At 43.5% G+C, this 25,173-nt stretch overlaps 7 protein-coding genes and 3 pseudogenes across 7 annotated transcripts; 5 read left to right on the top strand and 5 right to left on the bottom strand.

Annotated features, from left to right (window-relative positions):
- Positions 1 to 482: 482 nt before the first annotated feature.
- Positions 483 to 887, bottom strand: LOC138046204 (histone H3-like). The gene has a single exon (XM_068892881.1). The coding sequence runs from the start codon at positions 885 to 887 to the stop codon at positions 483 to 485; it is 405 nt and encodes a 134-aa protein (XP_068748982.1).
- Positions 888 to 1,222: 335 nt separating this feature from the next.
- Positions 1,223 to 5,945, top strand: LOC138045700 (uncharacterized; annotated as a pseudogene).
- A 1,303-nt stretch (positions 5,946 to 7,248) lies between these two features.
- Positions 7,249 to 7,626, bottom strand: LOC138046203 (histone H2A). Its single transcript, XM_068892880.1, has one exon. The coding sequence runs from the start codon at positions 7,624 to 7,626 to the stop codon at positions 7,249 to 7,251; it is 378 nt and encodes a 125-aa protein (XP_068748981.1).
- A 283-nt stretch (positions 7,627 to 7,909) lies between these two features.
- Positions 7,910 to 8,287, top strand: LOC138046202 (histone H2B). Its single transcript, XM_068892879.1, has one exon. It carries the CDS (start codon positions 7,910 to 7,912, stop codon positions 8,285 to 8,287), a length of 378 nt encoding a protein of 125 aa, XP_068748980.1.
- Positions 8,288 to 9,534: 1,247 nt separating this feature from the next.
- Positions 9,535 to 9,945, bottom strand: LOC138046201 (histone H3-like). The gene has a single exon (XM_068892878.1). It carries the CDS (start codon positions 9,943 to 9,945, stop codon positions 9,535 to 9,537), a length of 411 nt encoding a protein of 136 aa, XP_068748979.1.
- A 335-nt stretch (positions 9,946 to 10,280) lies between these two features.
- Positions 10,281 to 10,592, top strand: LOC138046200 (histone H4). The gene has a single exon (XM_068892877.1). It carries the CDS (start codon positions 10,281 to 10,283, stop codon positions 10,590 to 10,592), a length of 312 nt encoding a protein of 103 aa, XP_068748978.1.
- Positions 10,593 to 11,896: 1,304 nt separating this feature from the next.
- On the bottom strand, positions 11,897 to 12,274 carry LOC138046199 (histone H2A). Its single transcript, XM_068892875.1, has one exon. It carries the CDS (start codon positions 12,272 to 12,274, stop codon positions 11,897 to 11,899), a length of 378 nt encoding a protein of 125 aa, XP_068748976.1.
- A 283-nt stretch (positions 12,275 to 12,557) lies between these two features.
- Positions 12,558 to 12,935, top strand: LOC138046198 (histone H2B). Its single transcript, XM_068892874.1, has one exon. The coding sequence runs from the start codon at positions 12,558 to 12,560 to the stop codon at positions 12,933 to 12,935; it is 378 nt and encodes a 125-aa protein (XP_068748975.1).
- Positions 12,936 to 14,175: 1,240 nt separating this feature from the next.
- Positions 14,176 to 24,965, bottom strand: LOC138045696 (uncharacterized; annotated as a pseudogene).
- LOC138045698 (uncharacterized) lies at positions 14,929 to 21,756 on the top strand (annotated as a pseudogene).
- Positions 24,966 to 25,173: the final 208 nt, after the last annotated feature.

The raw sequence follows: 25,173 nt of genomic DNA, 5'->3' as shown, positions 1-25,173 counted from the left end.
GCATGATTATCTTAGTTTCACTCTCGAAAGTGATCACCAGATAACTAAGCGGTTGAGAACAAGGAAAGAAAACCTCCGATTTGATTGTCGCTTCGTCACGCAGCCAGTCTTCTTAATAAAACGAGGGAGGTGCAAGAAAAGCGATGCTTCTTGTTTTTAGCGTTCCCTTAATCGCTGCTTATCATATTAACCAAGCAGAAATGTGGGGAGGGCATGAATTTCCCAATATTGCGCCCTTGCCGTCCACTCAATTCACGTCGCTGCTTTATACAAAACTGATTTACGTGTGCAAACTCTAATCGAAAACATGGTAGACATTCACGTTCTTCCTTTATGACGGATAAAAAGATTCAGATTTACTGCTTTACTTGCGGAAAAGAGTGAGGGTAAAAAGAAAACAAAACAACAATGCTCGCATTTCACCTAGATGGTGTTGTTTTTACGGAATTATTATGAATTCGGTTTGGCGAATGTAAATAAATTTAGACAGACGGAAGTGAGCGCGCCAGTTGTATGTCCTTCGGCATAATCGTGACTCGTTTGGCGTGAATTGCACACAGGTTCGTATCCTCGAAGAGTCCGACTAAGTAAGCTTCGCTGGCTTCTTGGAGGGCCAAAACGGCGGAACTTTGGAACCGCAAGTCAGTCTTGAAGTCCTGGGCGATTTCTCGGACAAGGCGCTGGAACGGCAGCTTTCTAATGAGCAACTCTGTAGATTTTTGATAACGACGTATTTCCCTCAGCGCCACTGTCCCGGGCCTGTAACGATGTGGCTTCTTCACGCCCCCGGTCGCGGGGGCGCTTTTACGAGCTGCTTTGGTAGCGAGCTGTTTTCGCGGAGCTTTACCACCGGTTGACTTTCGAGCTGTTTGCTTTGTTCGTGCCATAGCTAATAACGACCTTGACAGAGGGACACTAAAGTTGTTCTTTCGTTTAGGCGACTATTTCAACGATATCGGTTTCTCACAAGACGCCAGGTTAAATCTGCTCGGATGAATGTTTCCTTATCTGATTGGCGCGGTACACGAACACATTGTCTTTCATATTTTCATATTCATGACTTCTTACAAACGATTGACCTTAATTTCTTTTGTGTATAACTTGCCTTGTTTCCATAGAGGTCAGGCCTTGCGCCATATCTATAAAATATGTACTAAACTCAGTGATGCTCAAAGTTCAACACTTCATCTTCCGATCACCAAGTGTTTACTAACTACTGAAAATGTCCGGACGTGGCAAAGGAGGCAAAGGTCTAGGTAAAGGAGGCGCCAAACGCCACCGCAAGATTCTTCGAGATAACATCCAGGGCATCACCAAACCAGCGATTCGACGCCTAGCTCGCCGTGGAGGTGTTAAGCGTATTTCTGGACTTATCTACGAGGAGACTCGTGGGGTTCTTAAGGTTTTCCTCGAGAATGTCATCCGTGATGCGGTTACCTACACCGAGCACGCAAAGCGTAAGACTGTCACTGCCATGGATGTTGTTTACGCTCTAAAACGCCAGGGACGTACCTTGTACGGATTTGGAGGCTAGACCTTGCCTTCGTGCCTTTTGTTAAGAAAACACAAACGGCTCCTTTAGGAGCCAACAACCCTTGCAAAAGTTATGACCAATAAATCGATGATACTCCATGTAATTCCCTCTTGCATTGTTTAAATGAAGAAACACGCCTTCATTTTCAGTGCTCTTCTGAATGCCTTTCGAAAACTTTGCGTACTCATAACACGCAATTAAAAAGAAAAAACAACAACAAACAAAAAAGAAAGAAACAGACAATCAATCGATCAATAGGAACATACGACTATAGAAACAAAAACCTCCCGCACCAATTGGGTCAGATCCCTTGTTGACCAACGGTTCAGTTCCAGCAAGAAACACATTTCGGGCGATAGATGTTGGACAGCCTCATCGTTTTGTCTTTTATTAGCGTACAGGTGACAAATAATATTCGAACCAATGTTTAGCGAAAGTGGCGATTCCTCGCGCAAACTTGCACAGAAATCTGACTGAAGGAGAAACCTAAGTTGAAAATTTTTACTCTTACAGACATAAACTTTCCCTTCAAACTTTCTCATTGCCATACAATTATACTGAGAATACAAAATTACCGTGATCCAGGGAGATCAGTCAATTGCTGACTGCCCGCTGAGACACTCATTTCGAGCCGACATACTCTGGACAATTTAATAATTATGCCTTTTATTAGTGTACAGTGAATTGCATTGAAGCCAATGTTTAAACCCCGAGCGCAATTTCTTGTTAAACGGTTTAGACTGAATGTTTGCAACTTGCTCAGAAAGCTAACTGAAGGATGAATGTAAGTTGAGTATCTCTACGCTTGAGGGCCTTAACTTCCTCCTCAAAAGTTCTCATTTCACAAAATACCTCAAAATTACCGAGATCAATTGAGCGATATACTCTGGACAACTTAATAAACTTGCCTCCCATTGGCGAACAGTCAGAATTACATTCGAGCCAATGTTTGAACGAAGAGCGCAATTTCTTGTTCAACGGTTGAGAATGATTGTATTAAACTTTCTCAGAAAAGTTACTGAAGGACAAACGTTAAGTTGAGTATTTCTACACCGCTTCAACCCTTTCACTTCCTCCCGAAAAGTTTTCACTATCACAGAAGAGCACCTCACCGAAATTTACTGATGGACATCAGTTCATCTTAGCACAAGCCACGAAATCGGGAATGTAACCCCCTGCGATCTATCTCTGATACGAACACGTGCATGTTGGTCATGACTTTTACGATCATTTGGTGGCTCCTAAAAGAGCCGTTTTGTTTTGTTTTTTTTTAGATATTCTAGCACCGCAGCCATGTACACAGGAGCACCAGCGCCAACTCGCTCTGCATAGTTGCCTTTTCGAAGGAGGCGATGAATGCGACCGACGGGAAATTGAAGACCTGCTCGGGATGATCGAGACTTGGACTTAGTGCCCTTAGCCTTGCCTTTGCCGCGTCCGGACATGTTGCTTTTTAAATAAAACTTAGCTTTCAGAGCGCTTATCTAATTTGACTGCATTAGGCTAGGAAAGGCTGGATTTTATTCCGATCTGATTGCACTCAGCGGATCGGCATGCACCAATCAAAAGTCGTAAGTTATGCAAAATACCTCTTTTTTAGCGGTATGACCGCCGATCAAGCGAAAATACTGCGACCTCGGTCCGCATACAAATTGATCCCACTGAACTTTCCGTTATAAATAGTGATTGTACTCCCTTGCGTTATCAATTGCACACAACTGAGATATTATGGCGCCTAAAGTAACTGCCGCTAAAAAGGGCGAGAAGAGGACCGGCAAGGCCAAGTCCGGAACGGATCAGGTCTCGAAGAAAAAGCGAGGAAAGAGAAAGGAAAGCTATGCGATTTATATATACAAGGTGTTGAAGCAGGTTCACCCCGACACCGGAATTTCCAGCAAAGCCATGGGGATCATGAACTCTTTTGTGAACGATATCTTCGAGCGGGTGGCCGTGGAGTCCTCACGTCTTTCCCTCTATAACAAGAAGTCCACCATCAGTTCCCGCGAGATACAAACAGCCATCAGGCTTCTACTTCCCGGTGAACTAGCAAAGCACGCCGTCAGTGAAGGCACCAAGGCCGTGACGAAGTACACCAGCAGCCAGTGATCAAGTCTAATCACCCAAAACACAACGGCTCCTTTAGGAGCCACCAAATATTCTAAAAGCAATATGCCCAACAACCATTAGCCCAAATTTACAACAATTTATAATGCATGACATTGCCACATTGATCAGACTTAATTGCACGATCAGTGTTCGGTAAAAGCTCTCCGCATATTGCCGAAGAAAGGAAAAAGGGAAAGAAGGAGAGCAGGAGAGAAAAAAAAAATCAATCGCCCTCGTCATGTGAACAGGGCATGATTATCTTAGTTTCACTCTCGAAAGTGATCACCAGATAACTAAGCGGTTGAGAACAAGGAAAGAAAACCTCCGATTTGATTGTCGCTTCGTCACGCAGCCAGTCTTCTTAATAAAACGAGGGAGGTGCAAGAAAAGCGATGCTTCTTGTTTTTAGCGTTCCCTTAATCGCTGCTTATCATATTAACCAAGCAGAAATGTGGGGAGGGCATGAATTTCCCAATATTGCGCCCTTGCCGTCCACTCAATTCACGTCGCTGCTTTATACAAAACTGATTTACGTGTGCAAACTCTAATCGAAACCATGGTAGACATTCACGTTCTTCCTTTATGACGGATAAAAAGATTCAGATTTACTGCTTTACTTGCGGAAAAGAGTGAGGGTAAAAAGAAAACAAAACAACAATGCTCGCATTTCACCTAGATGGTGTTGTTTTTACGGAATTATTATGAATTCGGTTTGGCGAATGTAAATAAATTTAGACAGACGGAAGTGAGCGCGCCCTCGAATACGGACTTCATAATTATATCATAAGCGCGCTTATTGCGTCATGAATGAGCGATGAGTGTGCCTGTTTGAATTTTCGCTTGGTAAAGGCCCAGTAATACGGGCAACATCTTTCGTGTAACTTGTCGCGCAACAATTTTGCGTTGCAAGTTGAGATGGTTTGTTGCGTGTATTACCACCCTCTTGCTCAACAAATTTTTGTGTTGCAAAAAGTAGACGTCGCTTTTACCATCTCAACTTGCAACGCAACATTGTTGCGCGACAAGTTGCACGAAAAATGTTGCCCGTATTACTGGGCCTTAATGGCATTTTTTTGCAATTATCTCGTAAGTCCTCTCGTAAGTTAGAATTTTATTTCACGAGCAAGTATTAGTTCAGATAGACGCCACGCTTGGTCGATGGTGGGGTGGGTAACTTATCGGTCATTGCTTTTTTACGCGAGTGGTGGCTCTTAAAAGAGCCGTTTTGTATTGTGTAAGGGTAGCACCTAGGCCCTCTCTCCTCGAATTCTGCGAGCCAGTTGTATGTCCTTCGGCATAATCGTGACTCGTTTGGCGTGAATTGCACACAGGTTCGTATCCTCGAAGAGTCCGACTAAGTAAGCTTCGCTGGCTTCTTGGAGGGCCAAAACGGCGGAACTTTGGAACCGCAAGTCAGTCTTGAAGTCCTGGGCGATTTCTCGGACAAGGCGCTGGAACGGCAGCTTTCTAATGAGCAACTCTGTAGATTTTTGATAACGACGTATTTCCCTCAGCGCCACTGTCCCGGGCCTGTAACGATGTGGCTTCTTCACGCCCCCGGTCGCGGGGGCGCTTTTACGAGCTGCTTTGGTAGCGAGCTGTTTTCGCGGAGCTTTACCACCGGTTGACTTTCGAGCTGTTTGCTTTGTTCGTGCCATAGCTAATAACGACCTTGACAGAGGGACACTAAAGTTGTTCTTTCGTTTAGGCGACTATTTCAACGATATCGGTTTCTCACAAGACGCCAGGTTAAATCTGCTCGGATGAATGTTTCCTTATCTGATTGGCGCGGTACACGAACACATTGTCTTTCATATTTTCATATTCATGACTTCTTACAAACGATTGACCTTAATTTCTTTTGTGTATAACTTGCCTTGTTTCCATAGAGGTCAGGCCTTGCGCCATATCTATAAAATATGTACTAAACTCAGTGATGCTCAAAGTTCAACACTTCATCTTCCGATCACCAAGTGTTTACTAACTACTGAAAATGTCCGGACGTGGCAAAGGAGGCAAAGGTCTAGGTAAAGGAGGCGCCAAACGCCACCGCAAGATTCTTCGAGATAACATCCAGGGCATCACCAAACCAGCGATTCGACGCCTAGCTCGCCGTGGAGGTGTTAAGCGTATTTCTGGACTTATCTACGAGGAGACTCGTGGGGTTCTTAAGGTTTTCCTCGAGAATGTCATCCGTGATGCGGTTACCTACACCGAGCACGCAAAGCGTAAGACTGTCACTGCCATGGATGTTGTTTACGCTCTAAAACGCCAGGGACGTACCTTGTACGGATTTGGAGGCTAGACCTTGCCTTCGTGCCTTTTGTTAAGAAAACACAAACGGCTCCTTTAGGAGCCAACAACCCTTGCAAAAGTTATGACCAATAAATCGATGATACTCCATGTAATTCCCTCTTGCATTGTTTCAATGAAGAAACACGCCTTCATTTTCAGTGCTCTTCTGAATGCCTTTCGAAAACTTTGCGTACTCATAACACGCAATTAAAAAGAAAAAACAACAACAAACAAAAAAGAAAGAAACAGACAATCAATCGATCAATAGGAACATACGACTATAGAAACAAAAACCTCCCGCACCAATTGGGTCAGATCCCTTGTTGACCAACGGTTCAGTTCCAGCAAGAAACACATTTCGGGCGATAGATGTTGGACAGCCTCATCGTTTTGTCTTTTATTAGCGTACAGGTGACAAATAATATTCGAACCAATGTTTAGCGAAAGTGGCGATTCCTCGCGCAAACTTGCACAGAAATCTGACTGAAGGAGAAACCTAAGTTGAAAATTTTTACTCTTACAGACATAAACTTTCCCTTCAAACTTTCTCATTGCCATACAATTATACTGAGAATACAAAATTACCGTGATCCAGGGAGATCAGTCAATTGCTGACTGCCCGCTGAGACACTCATTTCGAGCCGACATACTCTGGACAATTTAATAATTATGCCTTTTATTAGTGTACAGTGAATTGCATTGAAGCCAATGTTTAAACCCCGAGCGCAATTTCTTGTTAAACGGTTTAGACTGAATGTTTGCAACTTGCTCAGAAAGCTAACTGAAGGATGAATGTAAGTTGAGTATCTCTACGCTTGAGGGCCTTAACTTCCTCCTCAAAAGTTCTCATTTCACAAAATACCTCAAAATTACCGAGATCAATTGAGCGATATACTCTGGACAACTTAATAAACTTGCCTCCCATTGGCGAACAGTCAGAATTACATTCGAGCCAATGTTTGAACGAAGAGCGCAATTTCTTGTTCAACGGTTGAGAATGATTGTATTAAACTTTCTCAGAAAAGTTACTGAAGGACAAACGTTAAGTTGAGTATTTCTACACCGCTTCAACCCTTTCACTTCCTCCCGAAAAGTTTTCACTATCACAGAAGAGCACCTCACCGAAATTTACTGATGGACATCAGTTCATCTTAGCACAAGCCACGAAATCGGGAATCTAACCCCCTGCGATCTATCTTTGATACGAACACGTGCATGTTGGTCATGACTTTTACGATCATTTGGTGGCTCCTAAAAGAGCCGTTTTGTTTTGTTTTTTTTTTGCTGAATTAATCTACAGTCAGCGTAAAGCTTTAATGCTGCTTTTTCTCTGTCTTCTTTGGCAGAAGTACCGCTTGTATATTGGGAAGAACACCGCCCTGAGCAATGGTTACACCGGCAAGCAGTTTGTTCAATTCTTCGTCATTTCGGACGGCCAGCTGCAAGTGGCGTGGAATGATTCTGCTCTTCTTGTTGTCTCGGGCAGCGTTTCCGGCTAACTCGAGAATTTCAGCGCTCAGATATTCTAGCACCGCAGCCATGTACACAGGAGCACCAGCGCCAACTCGCTCTGCATAGTTGCCTTTTCGAAGGAGGCGATGAATGCGACCGACGGGAAATTGAAGACCTGCTCGGGATGATCGAGACTTGGACTTAGTGCCCTTAGCCTTGCCTTTGCCGCGTCCGGACATGTTGCTTTTTAAATAAAACTTAGCTTTCAGAGCGCTTATCTAATTTGACTGCATTAGGCTAGGAAAGGCTGGATTTTATTCCGATCTGATTGCACTCAGCGGATCGGCATGCACCAATCAAAAGTCGTAAGTTATGCAAAATACCTCTTTTTTAGCGGTATGACCGCCGATCAAGCGAAAATACTGCGACCTCGGTCCGCATACAAATTGATCCCATTGAAGTTTCCGTTATAAATAGTGATTGTACTCCCTTGCGTTATCAATTGCACACAACTGAGATATTATGGCGCCTAAAGTAACTGCCGCTAAAAAGGGCGAGAAGAGGACCGGCAAGGCCAAGTCCGGAACGGATCAGGTCTCGAAGAAAAAGCGAGGAAAGAGAAAGGAAAGCTATGCGATTTATATATACAAGGTGTTGAAGCAGGTTCACCCCGACACCGGAATTTCCAGCAAAGCCATGGGGATCATGAACTCTTTTGTGAACGATATCTTCGAGCGGGTGGCCGTGGAGTCCTCACGTCTTTCCCTCTATAACAAGAAGTCCACCATCAGTTCCCGCGAGATACAAACAGCCATCAGGCTTCTACTTCCCGGTGAACTAGCAAAGCACGCCGTCAGTGAAGGCACCAAGGCCGTGACGAAGTACACCAGCAGCCAGTGATCAAGTCTAATCACCCAAAACACAACGGCTCCTTTAGGAGCCACCAAATATTCTAAAAGCAATATGCCCAACAACCATTAGCCCAAATTTACAACAATTTATAATGCATGACATTGCCACATTGATCAGACTTAATTGCACGATCAGTGTTCGGTAAAAGCTCTCCGCATATTGCCGAAGAAAGGAAAAAGGGAAAGAAGGAGAGCAGGAGAGAAAAAAAAAATCAATCGCCCTCGTCATGTGAACAGGGCATGATTATCTTAGTTTCACTCTCGAAAGTGATCACCAGATAACTAAGCGGTTGAGAACAAGGAAAGAAAACCTCCGATTTGATTGTCGCTTCGTCACGCAGCCAGTCTTCTTAATAAAACGAGGGAGGTGCAAGAAAAGCGATGCTTCTTGTTTTTAGCGTTCCCTTAATCGCTGCTTATCATATTAACCAAGCAGAAATGTGGGGAGGGCATGAATTTCCCAATATTGCGCCCTTGCCGTCCACTCAATTCACGTCGCTGCTTTATACAAAACTGATTTACGTGTGCAAACTCTAATCGAAACCATGGTAGACATTCACGTTCTTCCTTTATGACGGATAAAAAGATTCAGATTTACTGCTTTACTTGCGGAAAAGAGTGAGGGTAAAAAGAAAACAAAACAACAATGCTCGCATTTCACCTAGATGGTGTTGTTTTTACGGAATTATTATGAATTCGGTTTGGCGAATGTAAATAAATTTAGACAGACGGAAGTGAGCGCGCCCTCGAATACGGACTTCATAATTATATCATAAGCGCGCTTATTGCGTCATGAATGAGCGATGAGTGTGCCTGTTTGAATTTTCGCTTGGTAAAGGCCCAGTAATACGGGCAACATCTTTCGTGTAACTTGTCGCGCAACAATTTTGCGTTGCAAGTTGAGATGGTTTGTTGCGTGTATTACCACCCTCTTGCTCAACAAATTTTTGTGTTGCAAAAAGTAGACGTCGCTTTTACCATCTCAACTTGCAACGCAACATTGTTGCGCGACAAGTTGCACGAAAAATGTTGCCCGTATTACTGGGCCTTAATGGCATTTTTTTGCAATTATCTCGTAAGTCCTCTCGTAAGTTAGAATTTTATTTCACGAGCAAGTATTAGTTCAGATAGACGCCACGCTTGGTCGATGGTGGGGTGGGTAACTTATCGGTCATTGCTTTTTTACGCGAGTGGTGGCTCTTAAAAGAGCCGTTTTGTATTGTGTAAGGGTAGCACCTAGGCCCTCTCTCCTCGAATTCTGCGAGCCAGTTGTATGTCCTTCGGCATAATCGTGACTCGTTTGGCGTGAATTGCACACAGGTTCGTATCCTCGAAGAGTCCGACTAAGTAAGCTTCGCTGGCTTCTTGGAGGGCCAAAACGGCGGAACTTTGGAACCGCAAGTCAGTCTTGAAGTCCTGGGCGATTTCTCGGACAAGGCGCTGGAACGGCAGCTTTCTAATGAGCAACTCTGTAGATTTTTGATAACGACGTATTTCCCTCAGCGCCACTGTCCCGGGCCTGTAACGATGTGGCTTCTTCACGCCCCCGGTCGCGGGGGCGCTTTTACGAGCTGCTTTGGTAGCGAGCTGTTTTCGCGGAGCTTTACCACCGGTTGGCTTTCGAGCTGTTTGCTTTGTTCGTGCCATAGCTAATAACGACCTTGACAGAGGGACACTAAAGTTGTTCTTTCGTTTAGGCGACTATTTCAACGATATCGGTTTCTCACAAGACGCCAGGTTAAATCTGCTCGGATGAATGTTTCCTTATCTGATTGGCGCGGTACACGAACACATTGTCTTTCATATTTTCATATTCATGACTTCTTACAAACGATTGACCTTAATTTCTTTTGTGTATAACTTGCCTTGTTTCCATAGAGGTCAGGCCTTGCGCCATATCTATAAAATATGTACTAAACTCAGTGATGCTCAAAGTTCAACACTTCATCTTCCGATCACCAAGTGTTTACTAACTACTGAAAATGTCCGGACGTGGCAAAGGAGGCAAAGGTCTAGGTAAAGGAGGCGCCAAACGCCACCGCAAGATTCTTCGAGATAACATCCAGGGCATCACCAAACCAGCGATTCGACGCCTAGCTCGCCGTGGAGGTGTTAAGCGTATTTCTGGACTTATCTACGAGGAGACTCGTGGGGTTCTTAAGGTTTTCCTCGAGAATGTCATCCGTGATGCGGTTACCTACACCGAGCACGCAAAGCGTAAGACTGTCACTGCCATGGATGTTGTTTACGCTCTAAAACGCCAGGGACGTACCTTGTACGGATTTGGAGGCTAGACCTTGCCTTCGTGCCTTTTGTTAAGAAAACACAAACGGCTCCTTTAGGAGCCAACAACCCTTGCAAAAGTTATGACCAATAAATCGATGATACTCCATGTAATTCCCTCTTGCATTGTTTCAATGAAGAAACACGCCTTCATTTTCAGTGCTCTTCTGAATGCCTTTCGAAAACTTTGCGTACTCATAACACGCAATTAAAAAGAAAAAACAACAACAAACAAAAAAGAAAGAAACAGACAATCAATCGATCAATAGGAACATACGACTATAGAAACAAAAACCTCCCGCACCAATTGGGTCAGATCCCTTGTTGACCAACGGTTCAGTTCCAGCAAGAAACACATTTCGGGCGATAGATGTTGGACAGCCTCATCGTTTTGTCTTTTATTAGCGTACAGGTGACAAATAATATTCGAACCAATGTTTAGCGAAAGTGGCGATTCCTCGCGCAAACTTGCACAGAAATCTGACTGAAGGAGAAACCTAAGTTGAAAATTTTTACTCTTACAGACATAAACTTTCCCTTCAAACTTTCTCATTGCCATACAATTATACTGAGAATACAAAATTACCGTGATCCAGGGAGATCAGTCAATTGCTGACTGCCCGCTGAGACACTCATTTCGAGCCGACATACTCTGGACAATTTAATAATTATGCCTTTTATTAGTGTACAGTGAATTGCATTGAAGCCAATGTTTAAACCCCGAGCGCAATTTCTTGTTAAACGGTTTAGACTGAATGTTTGCAACTTGCTCAGAAAGCTAACTGAAGGATGAATGTAAGTTGAGTATCTCTACGCTTGAGGGCCTTAACTTCCTCCTCAAAAGTTCTCATTTCACAAAATACCTCAAAATTACCGAGATCAATTGAGCGATATACTCTGGACAACTTAATAAACTTGCCTCCCATTGGCGAACAGTCAGAATTACATTCGAGCCAATGTTTGAACGAAGAGCGCAATTTCTTGTTCAACGGTTGAGAATGATTGTATTAAACTTTCTCAGAAAAGTTACTGAAGGACAAACGTTAAGTTGAGTATTTCTACACCGCTTCAACCCTTTCACTTCCTCCCGAAAAGTTTTCATTATCACAGAAGAGCACCTCACCGAAATTTACTGATGGACATCAGTTCATCTTAGCACAAGCCACGAAATCGGGAATCTAACCCCCTGCGATCTATCTCTGGTACGAACACGTGCATGTTGGTCATGACTTTTACGATCATTTGGTGGCTCCTAAAAGAGCCGTTTTGTTTTGTTTTTTTTTTTGCTGAATTGATCTACAGTCAGCGTAAAGCTTTAATGCTGCTTTTTCTCTGTCTTCTTTGGCAGAAGTACCGCTTGTATATTGGGAAGAACACCGCCCTGAGCAATGGTTACACCGGCAAGCAGTTTGTTCAATTCTTCGTCATTTCGGACGGCCAGCTGCAAGTGGCGTGGAATGATTCTGCTCTTCTTGTTGTCTCGGGCAGCGTTTCCGGCTAACTCGAGAATTTCAGCGCTCAGATATTCTAGCACCGCAGCCATGTACACAGGAGCACCAGCGCCAACTCGCTCTGCATAGTTGCCTTTTCGAAGGAGGCGATGAATGCGACCGACGGGAAATTGAAGACCTGCTCGGGATGATCGAGACTTGGACTTAGTGCCCTTAGCCTTGCCTTTGCCGCGTCCGGACATGTTGCTTTTTAAATAAAACTTAGCTTTCAGAGCGCTTATCTAATTTGACTGCATTAGGCTAGGAAAGGCTGGATTTTATTCCGATCTGATTGCACTCAGCGGATCGGCATGCACCAATCAAAAGTCGTAAGTTATGCAAAATACCTCTTTTTTAGCGGTATGACCGCCGATCAAGCGAAAATACTGCGACCTCGGTCCGCATACAAATTGATCCCATTGAAGTTTCCGTTATAAATAGTGATTGTACTCCCTTGCGTTATCAATTGCACACAACTGAGATATGATGGCGCCTAAAGTAACTGCCGCTAAAAAGGGCGAGAAGAGGACCGGCAAGGCCAAGTCCGGAACGGATCAGGTCTCGAAGAAAAAGCGAGGAAAGAGAAAGGAAAGCTATGCGATTTATATATACAAGGTGTTGAAGCAGGTTCACCCCGACACCGGAATTTCCAGCAAAGCCATGGGGATCATGAACTCTTTTGTGAACGATATCTTCGAGCGGGTGGCCGTGGAGTCCTCACGTCTTTCCCTCTATAACAAGAAGTCCACCATCAGTTCCCGCGAGATACAAACAGCCATCAGGCTTCTACTTCCCGGTGAACTAGCAAAGCACGCCGTCAGTGAAGGCACCAAGGCCGTGACGAAGTACACCAGCAGCCAGTGATCAAGTCTAATCACCCAAAACACAACGGCTCCTTTAGGAGCCACCAAATATTCTAAAAGCAATATGCCCAACAACCATTAGCCCAAATTTACAACAATTTATAATGCATGACATTGCCACATTGATCAGACTTAATTGCACGATCAGTGTTCGGTAAAAGCTCTCCGCATATTGCCGAAGAAAGGAAAAAGGGAAAGAAGGAGAGCAGGAGAGAAAAAAAAAATCAATCGCCCTCGTCATGTGAACAGGGCATGATTATCTTAGTTTCACTCTCGAAAGTGATCACCAGATAACTAAGCGGTTGAGAACAAGGAAAGAAAACCTCCGATTTGATTGTCGCTTCGTCACGCAGCCAGTCTTCTTAATAAAACGAGGGAGGTGCAAGAAAAGCGATGCTTCTTGTTTTTAGCGTTCCCTTAATCGCTGCTTATCATATTAACCAAGCAGAAATGTGGGGAGGGCATGAATTTCCCAATATTGCGCCCTTGCCGTCCACTCAATTCACGTCGCTGCTTTATACAAAACTGATTTACGTGTGCAAACTCTAATCGAAAACATGGTAGACATTCACGTTCTTCCTTTATGACGGATAAAAAGATTCAGATTTACTGCTTTACTTGCGGAAAAGAGTGAGGGTAAAAAGAAAACAAAACAACAATGCTCGCATTTCACCTAGATGGTGTTGTTTTTACGGAATTATTATGAATTCGGTTTGGCGAATGTAAATAAATTTAGACAGACGGAAGTGAGCGCGCCCTCGAATACGGACTTCATAATTATATCATAAGCGCGCTTATTGCGTCATGAATGAGCGATGAGTGTGCCTGTTTGAATTTTCGCTTGGTAAAGGCCCAGTAATACGGGCAACATCTTTCGTGTAACTTGTCGCGCAACAATTTTGCGTTGCAAGTTGAGATGGTTTGTTGCGTGTATTACCACCCTCTTGCTCAACAAATTTTTGTGTTGCAAAAAGTAGACGTCGCTTTTACCATCTCAACTTGCAACGCAACATTGTTGCGCGACAAGTTGCACGAAAAATGTTGCCCGTATTACTGGGCCTTAATGGCATTTTTTTGCAATTATCTCGTAAGTCCTCTCGTAAGTTAGAATTTTATTTCACGAGCAAGTATTAGTTCAGATAGACGCCACGCTTGGTCGATGGTGGGGTGGGTAACTTATCGGTCATTGCTTTTTTACGCGAGTGGTGGCTCTTAAAAGAGCCGTTTTGTATTGTGTAAGGGTAGCACCTAGGCCCTCTCTCCTCGAATTCTGCGAGCCAGTTGTATGTCCTTCGGCATAATCGTGACTCGTTTGGCGTGAATTGCACACAGGTTCGTATCCTCGAAGAGTCCGACTAAGTAAGCTTCGCTGGCTTCTTGGAGGGCCAAAACGGCGGAACTTTGGAACCGCAAGTCAGTCTTGAAGTCCTGGGCGATTTCTCGGACAAGGCGCTGGAACGGCAGCTTTCTAATGAGCAACTCTGTAGATTTTTGATAACGACGTATTTCCCTCAGCGCCACTGTCCCGGGCCTGTAACGATGTGGCTTCTTCACGCCCCCGGTCGCGGGGGCGCTTTTACGAGCTGCTTTGGTAGCGAGCTGTTTTCGCGGAGCTTTACCACCGGTTGGCTTTCGAGCTGTTTGCTTTGTTCGTGCCATAGCTAATAACGACCTTGACAGAGGGACACTAAAGTTGTTCTTTCGTTTAGGCGACTATTTCAACGATATCGGTTTCTCACAAGACGCCAGGTTAAATCTGCTCGGATGAATGTTTCCTTATCTGATTGGCGCGGTACACGAACACATTGTCTTTCATATTTTCATATTCATGACTTCTTACAAACGATTGACCTTAATTTCTTTTGTGTATAACTTGCCTTGTTTCCATAGAGGTCAGGCCTTGCGCCATATCTATAAAATATGTACTAAACTCAGTGATGCTCAAAGTTCAACACTTCATCTTCCGATCACCAAGTGTTTACTAACTACTGAAAATGTCCGGACGTGGCAAAGGAGGCAAAGGTCTAGGTAAAGGAGGCGCCAAACGCCACCGCAAGATTCTTCGAGATAACATCCAGGGCATCACCAAACCAGCGATTCGACGCCTAGCTCGCCGTGGAGGTGTTAAGCGTATTTCTGGACTTATCTACGAGGAGACTCGTGGGGTTCTTAAGGTTTTCCTCGAGAATGTCATCCGTGATGCGGTTACCTACACCGAGCACGCAAAGCGTAAGACTGTCACTGCCATGGATGTTGTTTACGCTCTAAAACGCCAGGGACGTACCTTGTACGGATTTGGAGGCTAGACCTTGCCTTCGTGCCTTTTGTTAAGAAAACACAAACGGCTCCTTTAGGAGCCAACAACCCTTGCAAAAGTTATGACCAATAAATCGATGATACTCCATGTAATTCCCTCTTGCATTGTTTCAATGAAGAAACACGCCTTCATTTTCAGTGCTCTTCTGAATGCCTTTCGAAAACTTTGCGTACTCATAACACGCAATTAAAAAGAAAAAACAACAACAAACAAAAAAGAAAGAAACAGACAATCAATCGATCAATAGGAACATACGACTATAGAAACAAAAACCTCCCGCACCAATTGGGTCAGATCCCTTGTTGACCAACGGTTCAGTTCCAGCAAGAAACACATTTCGGGCGATAGATGTTGGACAGCCTCATCGTTTTGTCTTTTATTAGCCTACAGGTGACAAATAATATTCGAACCAATGTTTAGCGAAAGTGGCGATTCCTCGCGCAAACTTGCACAGAAATCTGACTGAAGGAGAAACCTAAGTTGAAAATTTTTACTCTTACAGACATAAACTTTCCCTTCAAACTTTCTCATTGCCATACAATTATACTGAGAATACAAAATTACCGTGATCCAGGGAGATCAGTCAATTGCTGACTGCCCGCTAAGACACTCATTTCGAGCCGACATACTCTGGACAATTTAATAATTATGCCTTTTATTAGTGTACAGTGAATTGCATTGAAGCCAATGTTTAAACCCCGAGCGCAATTTCTTGTTAAACGGTTTAGACTGAATGTTTGCAACTTGCTCAGAAAGCTAACTGAAGGATGAATGTAAGTTGAGTATCTCTACGCTTGAGGGCCTTAACTTCCTCCTCAAAAGTTCTCATTTCACAAAATACCTCAAAATTACCGAGATCAATTGAGCGATATACTCTGGACAACTTAATAAACTTGCCTCCCATTGGCGAACAGTCAGAATTACATTCGAGCCAATGTTTGAACGAAGAGCGCAATTTCTTGTTCAACGGTTGAGAATGATTGTATTAAACTTTCTCAGAAAAGTTACTGAAGGACAAACGTTAAGTTGAGTATTTCTACACCGCTTCAACCCTTTCACTTCCTCCCGAAAAGTTTGCTTAGTCGGAATCTTCGAGGATACGAACCTGTGTGCAATTCACGCCAAACGAGTCACGATTATGCCGAAGGACATACAACTGGCTCGCAGAATTCGAGGAGAGAGGGCCTAGGTGCTACCCTTACACAATACAAAACGGCTCTTTTAAAAGCCACCACTCGCGTAAAAAAGCAATGACCGATAAGTTACCCACCCCACCATCGACCAAGCGTGGCGTCTATCTGAACTAATACTTGCTCGTGAAATAAAATTCTAACTTACGAGAGGACTTACGAGATAATTGCAAAAAAATGCCATTAAGGCCCAGTAATACGGGCAACATTTTTTGTGCAACTTGTCGCGCAACAATGTTGCGTTGCAAGTTGAGATGGTAAAAGCGACGTCTACTTTTTGCAACACAAAAATTTGTTGAGCAAGAGGGTGGTAATACACGCAACAAACCATCTCAACTTGCAACGCAAAATTGTTGCGCGACAAGTTACACGAAAGATGTTGCCCGTATTACTGGGCCTTTACCAAGCGAAAATTCAAACAGGCAGACTCATCGCTCATTCATGACGCAATAAGCGCGCTTATGATATAATTATGAAGTCCGTATTCGAGGGCGCGCTCACTTCCGTCTGTCTAAATTTATTTACATTCGCCAAACCGAATTCATAATAATTCCGTAAAAACAACACCATCTAGGTGAAATGCGAGCATTGTTGTTTTGTAAATTTCGGTGAGGTGCTCTTCTGTGATAATGAAAACTTTTCGGGAGGAAGTGAAAGGGTTGAAGCGGTGTAGAAATACTCAACTTAACGTTTGTCCTTCAGTAACTTTTCTGAGAAAGTTTAATACAATCATTCTCAACCGTTGAACAAGAAATTGCGCTCTTCGTTCAAACATTGGCTCGAATGTAATTCTGACTGTTCGCCAATGGGAGGCAAGTTTATTAAGTTGTCCAGAGTATATCGCTCAATTGATCTCGGTAATTTTGAGGTATTTTGTGAAATGAGAACTTTTGAGGAGGAAGTTAAGGCCCTCAAGCGTAGAGATACTCAACTTACATTCATCCTTCAGTTAGCTCTCTGAGCAAGTTGCAAACATTCAGTCTAAACCGTTTAACAAGAAATTGCGCTCGGGGTTTAAACATTGGCTTCAATGCAATTCACTGTACACTAATAAAAGGCATAATTATTAAATTGTCCAGAGTATGTCGGCTCGAAATGAGTGTCTCAGCGGGCAGTCAGCAATTGACTGATCTCCCTGGATCACGGTAATTTTGTATTCTCAGTATAATTGTATGGCAATGAGAAAGTTTGAAGGGAAAGTTTATGTCTGTAAGAGTAAAAATTTTCAACTTAGGTTTCTCCTTCAGTCAGATTTCTGTGCAAGTTTGCGCGAGGAATCGCCACTTTCGCTAAACATTGGTTCGAATATTATTTGTCACCTGTAGGCTAATAAAAGACAAAACGATGAGGCTGTCCAACATCTATCGCCCGAAATGTGTTTCTTGCTGGAACTGAACCGTTGGTCAACAAGGGATCTGACCCAATTGGTGCGGGAGGTTTTTGTTTCTATAGTCGTATGTTCCTATTGATCGATTGATTGTCTGTTTCTTTCTTTTTTGTTTGTTGTTGTTTTTTCTTTTTAATTGCGTGTTATGAGTACGCAAAGTTTTCGAAAGGCATTCAGAAGAGCACTGAAAATGAAGGCGTGTTTCTTCATTGAAACAATGCAAGAGGGAATTACATGGAGTATCATCGATTTATTGGTCATAACTTTTGCAAAGGTTGTTGGCTCCTAAAGGAGCCGTTTGTGTTTTCTTAACAAAAGGCACGAAGGCAAGGTACGTCCCTGGCGTTTGAGAGCGTAAACAACATCCATGGCAGTGACAGTCTTACGCTTTGCGTGCTCGGTGTAGGTAACCGCATCACGGATGACATTCTCGAGGAAAACCTTAAGAACCCCACGAGTCTCCTCGTAGATAAGTCCAGAAATACGCTTAACACCTCCACGGCGAGCTAGGCGTCGAATCGCTGGTTTGGTGATGCCCTGGATGTTATCTCGAAGAATCTTGCGGTGGCGTTTGGCGCCTCCTTTACCTAGACCTTTGCCTCCTTTGCCACGTCCGGACATTTTCAGTAGTTAGTAAACACTTGGTGATCGGAAGATGAAGTGTTGAACTTTGAGCATCACTGAGTTTAGTACATATTTTATAGATATGGCGCAAGGCCTGACCTCTATGGAAACAAGGCAAGTTATACACAAAAGAAATTAAGGTCAATCGTTTGTAAGAAGTCATGAATATGAAAATATGAAAGACAATGTGTTCGTGTACCGCGCCAATCAGATAAGGAAACATTCATCCGAGCAGATTTAACCTGGCGTCTTGTGAGAAACCGATATCGTTGAAATAGTCGCCTAAACGAAAGAACAACTTTAGTGTCCCTCTGTCAAGGTCGTTATTAGCTATGGCACGAACAAAGCAAACAGCTCGAAAGTCAACCGGTGGTAAAGCTCCGCGAAAACAGCTCGCTACCAAAGCAGCTCGTAAAAGCGCCCCCGCGACCGGGGGCGTGAAGAAGCCACATCGTTACAGGCCCGGGACAGTGGCGCTGAGGGAAATACGTCGTTATCAAAAATCTACAGAGTTGCTCATTAGAAAGCTGCCGTTCCAGCGCCTTGTCCGAGAAATCGCCCAGGACTTCAAGACTGACTTGCGGTTCCAAAGTTCCGCCGTTTTGGCCCTCCAAGAAGCCAGCGAAGCTTACTTAGTCGGACTCTTCGAGGATACGAACCTGTGTGCAATTCACGCCAAACGAGTCACGATTATGCCGAAGGACATACAACTGGCTCGCAGAATTCGAGGAGAGAGGGCCTAGGTGCTACCCTTACACAATACAAAACGGCTCTTTTAAGAGCCACCACTCGCGTAAAAAAGCAATGACCGATAAGTTACCCACCCCACCATCGACCAAGCGTGGCGTCTATCTGAACTAATACTTGCTCGTGAAATAAAATTCTAACTTACGAGAGGACTTACGAGATAATTGCAAAAAAATGCCATTAAGGCCCAGTAATACGGGCAACATTTTTCGTGCAACTTGTCGCGCAACAATGTTGCGTTGCAAGTTGAGATGGTAAAAGCGACGTCTACTTTTTGCAACACAAAAATTTGTTGAGCAAGAGGGTGGTAATACACGCAACAAACCATCTCAACTTGCAACGCAAAATTGTTGCGCGACAAGTTACACGAAAGATGTTGCCCGTATTACTGGGCCTTTACCAAGCGAAAATTCAAACAGGCACACTCATCGCTCATTCATGACGCAATAAGCGCGCTTATGATATAATTATGAAGTCCGTATTCGAGGGCGCGCTCACTTCCGTCTGTCTAAATTTATTTACATTCGCCAAACCGAATTCATAATAATTCCGTAAAAACAACACCATCTAGGTGAAATGCGAGCATTGTTGTTTTGTTTTCTTTTTACCCTCACTCTTTTCCGCAAGTAAAGCAGTAAATCTGAATCTTTTTATCCGTCATAAAGGAAGAACGTGAATGTCTACCATGTTTTCGATTAGAGTTTGCACACGTAAATCATTTTTGTATAAAGCAGCGACGTGAATTGAGTGGACGGCAAGGGCGCAATATTGGGAAATTCATGCCCTCCCCACATTTCTGCTTGGTTAATATGATAAGCAGCGATTAAGGGAACGCTAAAAACAAGAAGCATCGCTTTTCTTGCACCTCCCTCGTTTTATTAAGAAGACTGGCTGCGTGACGAAGCGACAATCAAATCGGAGGTTTTCTTTCCTTGTTCTCAACCGCTTAGTTATCTGGTGATCACTTTCGAGAGTGAAACTAAGATAATCATGCCCTGTTCACATGACGAGGGCGATTGAATTTTTTTTTTTCTCTCCTGCTCTCCTTCTTTCCCTTTTTCCTTTCTTCGGCAATATGCGGAGAGCTTTTACCGAACACTGATCGTGCAATTAAGTCTGATCAATGTGGCAATGTCATGCATTATAAATTGTTGTAAATTTGGGCTAATGGTTGTTGGGCATATTGCTTTTAGAATATTTGGTGGCTCCTAAAGGAGCCGTTGTGTTTTGGGTGATTAGACTTGATCACTGGCTGCTGGTGTACTTCGTCACGGCCTTGGTGCCTTCACTGACGGCGTGCTTTGCTAGTTCACCGGGAAGTAGAAGCCTGATGGCTGTTTGTATCTCGCGGGAACTGATGGTGGACTTCTTGTTATAGAGGGAAAGACGTGAGGACTCCACGGCCACCCGCTCGAAGATATCGTTCACAAAAGAGTTCATGATCCCCATGGCTTTGCTGGAAATTCCGGTGTCGGGGTGAACCTGCTTCAACACCTTGTATATATAAATCGCATAGCTTTCCTTTCTCTTTCCTCGCTTTTTCTTCGAGACCTGATCCGTTCCGGACTTGGCCTTGCCGGTCCTCTTCTCGCCCTTTTTAGCGGCAGTTACTTTAGGCGCCATAATATCTCAGTTGTGTGCAATTGATAACGCAAGGGAGTACAATCACTATTTATAACGGAAACTTCAATGGGATCAATTTGTATCCGGACCGAGGTCGCAGTATTTTCGCTTGATCGGCGGTCATACCGCTAAAAAAGAGGTATTTTGCATAACTTACGACTTTTGATTGGTGCATGCCGATCCGCTGAGTGCAATCAGATCGGAATAAAATCTGCTTTGGTAGCGAGCTGTTTTCGCGGAGCTTTACCACCGGTTGACTTTCGAGCTGTTTGCTTTGTTCGTGCCATAGCTAATAACGACCTTGACAGAGGGACACTAAAGTTGTTCTTTCGTTTAGGCGACTATTTCAACGATATCGGTTTCTCACAAGACGCCAGGTTAAATCTGCTCGGATGAATGTTTCCTTATCTGATTGGCGCGGTACACGAACACATTGTCTTTCATATTTTCATATTCATGACTTCTTACAAACGATTGACCTTAATTTCTTTTGTGTATAACTTGCCTTGTTTCCATAGAGGTCAGGCCTTGCGCCATATCTATAAAATATGTACTAAACTCAGTGATGCTCAAAGTTCAACACTTCATCTTCCGATCACCAAGTGTTTACTAACTACTGAAAATGTCCGGACGTGGCAAAGGAGGCAAAGGTCTAGGTAAAGGAGGCGCCAAACGCCACCGCAAGATTCTTCGAGATAACATCCAGGGCATCACCAAACCAGCGATTCGACGCCTAGCTCGCCGTGGAGGTGTTAAGCGTATTTCTGGACTTATCTACGAGGAGACTCGTGGGGTTCTTAAGGTTTTCCTCGAGAATGTCATCCGTGATGCGGTTACCTACACCGAGCACGCAAAGCGTAAGACTGTCACTGCCATGGATGTTGTTTACGCTCTCAAACGCCAGGGACGTACCTTGTACGGATTTGGAGGCTAGACCTTGCCTTCGTTCCTTTTGTTAAGAAAACACAAACGGCTCCTTTAGGAGCCAACAACCCTTGCAAAAGTTATGACCAATAAATCGATGATACTCCATGTAATTCCCTCTTGCATTGTTTAAATGAAGGAACACGCCTTCATTTTCAGTGCTCTTCTGAATGCCTTTCGAAAACTTTGCGTACTCATAACACGCAATTAAAAAGAAAAAACAACAACAAACAAAAAAGAAAGAAACAGACAATCAATCGATCAATAGGAACATACGACTATAGAAACAAAAACCTCCCGCACCAATTGGGTCAGATCCCTTGTTGACCAACGGTTCAGTTCCAGCAAGAAACACATTTCGGGCGATAGATGTTGGACAGCCTCATCGTTTTGTCTTTTATTAGCGTACAGGTGACAAATAATATTCGAACCAATGTTTAGCGAAAGTGGCGATTCCTCGCGCAAACTTGCACAGAAATCTGACTGAAGGAGAAACCTAAGTTGAAAATTTTTACTCTTACAGACATAAACTTTCCCTTCAAACTTTCTCATTGCCATACAATTATACTGAGAATACAAAATTACCGTGATCCAGGGAGATCAGTCAATTGCTGACTGCCCGCTGAGACACTCATTTCGAGCCGACATACTCTGGACAATTTAATAATTATGCCTTTTATTAGTGTACAGTGAATTGCATTGAAGCCAATGTTTAAACCCCGAGCGCAATTTCTTGTTAAACGGTTTAGACTGAATGTTTGCAACTTGCTCAGAAAGCTAACTGAAGGATGAATGTAAGTTGAGTATCTCTACGCTTGAGGGCCTTAACTTCCTCCTCAAAAGTTCTCATTTCACAAAATACCTCAAAATTACCGAGATCAATTGAGCGATATACTCTGGACAACTTAATAAACTTGCCTCCCATTGGCGAACAGTCAGAATTACATTCGAGCCAATGTTTGAACGAAGAGCGCAATTTCTTGTTCAACGGTTGAGAATGATTGTATTAAACTTTCTCAGAAAAGTTACTGAAGGACAAACGTTAAGTTGAGTATTTCTACACCGCTTCAACCCTTTCACTTCCTCCCGAAAAGTTTGCTTAGTCGGAATCTTCGAGGATACGAACCTGTGTGCAATTCACGCCAAACGAGTCACGATTATGCCGAAGGACATACAACTGGCTCGCAGAATTCGAGGAGAGAGGGCCTAGGTGCTACCCTTACACAATACAAAACGGCTCTTTTAAAAGCCACCACTCGCGTAAAAAAGCAATGACCGATAAGTTACCCACCCCACCATCGACCAAGCGTGGCGTCTATCTGAACTAATACTTGCTCGTGAAATAAAATTCTAACTTACGAGAGGACTTACGAGATAATTGCAAAAAAATGCCATTAAGGCCCAGTAATACGGGCAACATTTTTCGTGCAACTTGTCGCGCAACAATGTTGCGTTGCAAGTTGAGATGGTAAAAGCGACGTCTACTTTTTGCAACACAAAAATTTGTTGAGCAAGAGGGTGGTAATACACGCAACAAACCATCTCAACTTGCAACGCAAAATTGTTGCGCGACAAGTTACACGAAAGATGTTGCCCGTATTACTGGGCCTTTACCAAGCGAAAATTCAAACAGGCACACTCATCGCTCATTCATGACGCAATAAGCGCGCTTATGATATAATTATGAAGTCCGTATTCGAGGGCGCGCTCACTTCCGTCTGTCTAAATTTATTTACATTCGCCAAACCGAATTCATAATAATTCCGTAAAAACAACACCATCTAGGTGAAATGCGAGCATTGTTGTTTTGTAAATTTCGGTGAGGTGCTCTTCTGTGATAATGAAAACTTTTCGGGAGGAAGTGAAAGGGTTGAAGCGGTGTAGAAATACTCAACTTAACGTTTGTCCTTCAGTAACTTTTCTGAGAAAGTTTAATACAATCATTCTCAACCGTTGAACAAGAAATTGCGCTCTTCGTTCAAACATTGGCTCGAATGTAATTCTGACTGTTCGCCAATGGGAGGCAAGTTTATTAAGTTGTCCAGAGTATATCGCTCAATTGATCTCGGTAATTTTGAGGTATTTTGTGAAATGAGAACTTTTGAGGAGGAAGTTAAGGCCCTCAAGCGTAGAGATACTCAACTTACATTCATCCTTCAGTTAGCTCTCTGAGCAAGTTGCAAACATTCAGTCTAAACCGTTTAACAAGAAATTGCGCTCGGGGTTTAAACATTGGCTTCAATGCAATTCACTGTACACTAATAAAAGGCATAATTATTAAATTGTCCAGAGTATGTCGGCTCGAAATGAGTGTCTCAGCGGGCAGTCAGCAATTGACTGATCTCCCTGGATCACGGTAATTTTGTATTCTCAGTATAATTGTATGGCAATGAGAAAGTTTGAAGGGAAAGTTTATGTCTGTAAGAGTAAAAATTTTCAACTTAGGTTTCTCCTTCAGTCAGATTTCTGTGCAAGTTTGCGCGAGGAATCGCCACTTTCGCTAAACATTGGTTCGAATATTATTTGTCACCTGTACGCTAATAAAAGACAAAACGATGAGGCTGTCCAACATCTATCGCCCGAAATGTGTTTCTTGCTGGAACTGAACCGTTGGTCAACAAGGGATCTGACCCAATTGGTGCGGGAGGTTTTTGTTTCTATAGTCGTATGTTCCTATTGATCGATTGATTGTCTGTTTCTTTCTTTTTTGTTTGTTGTTGTTTTTTCTTTTTAATTGCGTGTTATGAGTACGCAAAGTTTTCGAAAGGCATTCAGAAGAGCACTGAAAATGAAGGCGTGTTTCTTCATTGAAACAATGCAAGAGGGAATTACATGGAGTATCATCGATTTATTGGTCATAACTTTTGCAAAGGTTGTTGGCTCCTAAAGGAGCCGTTTGTGTTTTCTTAACAAAAGGCACGAAGGCAAGGTACGTCCCTGGCGTTTGAGAGCGTAAACAACATCCATGGCAGTGACAGTCTTACGCTTTGCGTGCTCGGTGTAGGTAACCGCATCACGGATGACATTCTCGAGGAAAACCTTAAGAACCCCACGAGTCTCCTCGTAGATAAGTCCAGAAATACGCTTAACACCTCCACGGCGAGCTAGGCGTCGAATCGCTGGTTTGGTGATGCCCTGGATGTTATCTCGAAGAATCTTGCGGTGGCGTTTGGCGCCTCCTTTACCTAGACCTTTGCCTCCTTTGCCACGTCCGGACATTTTCAGTAGTTAGTAAACACTTGGTGATCGGAAGATGAAGTGTTGAACTTTGAGCATCACTGAGTTTAGTACATATTTTATAGATATGGCGCAAGGCCTGACCTCTATGGAAACAAGGCAAGTTATACACAAAAGAAATTAAGGTCAATCGTTTGTAAGAAGTCATGAATATGAAAATATGAAAGACAATGTGTTCGTGTACCGCGCC

The sequence above is a fragment of the Montipora capricornis genome, chromosome 4 (assembly GCF_036669925.1).
Source record: "Montipora capricornis isolate CH-2021 chromosome 4, ASM3666992v2, whole genome shotgun sequence".
Lineage (NCBI taxonomy): Eukaryota > Metazoa > Cnidaria > Anthozoa > Scleractinia > Acroporidae > Montipora > Montipora capricornis.
This window is presented reverse-complemented; position numbering and strand designations above follow the sequence as displayed.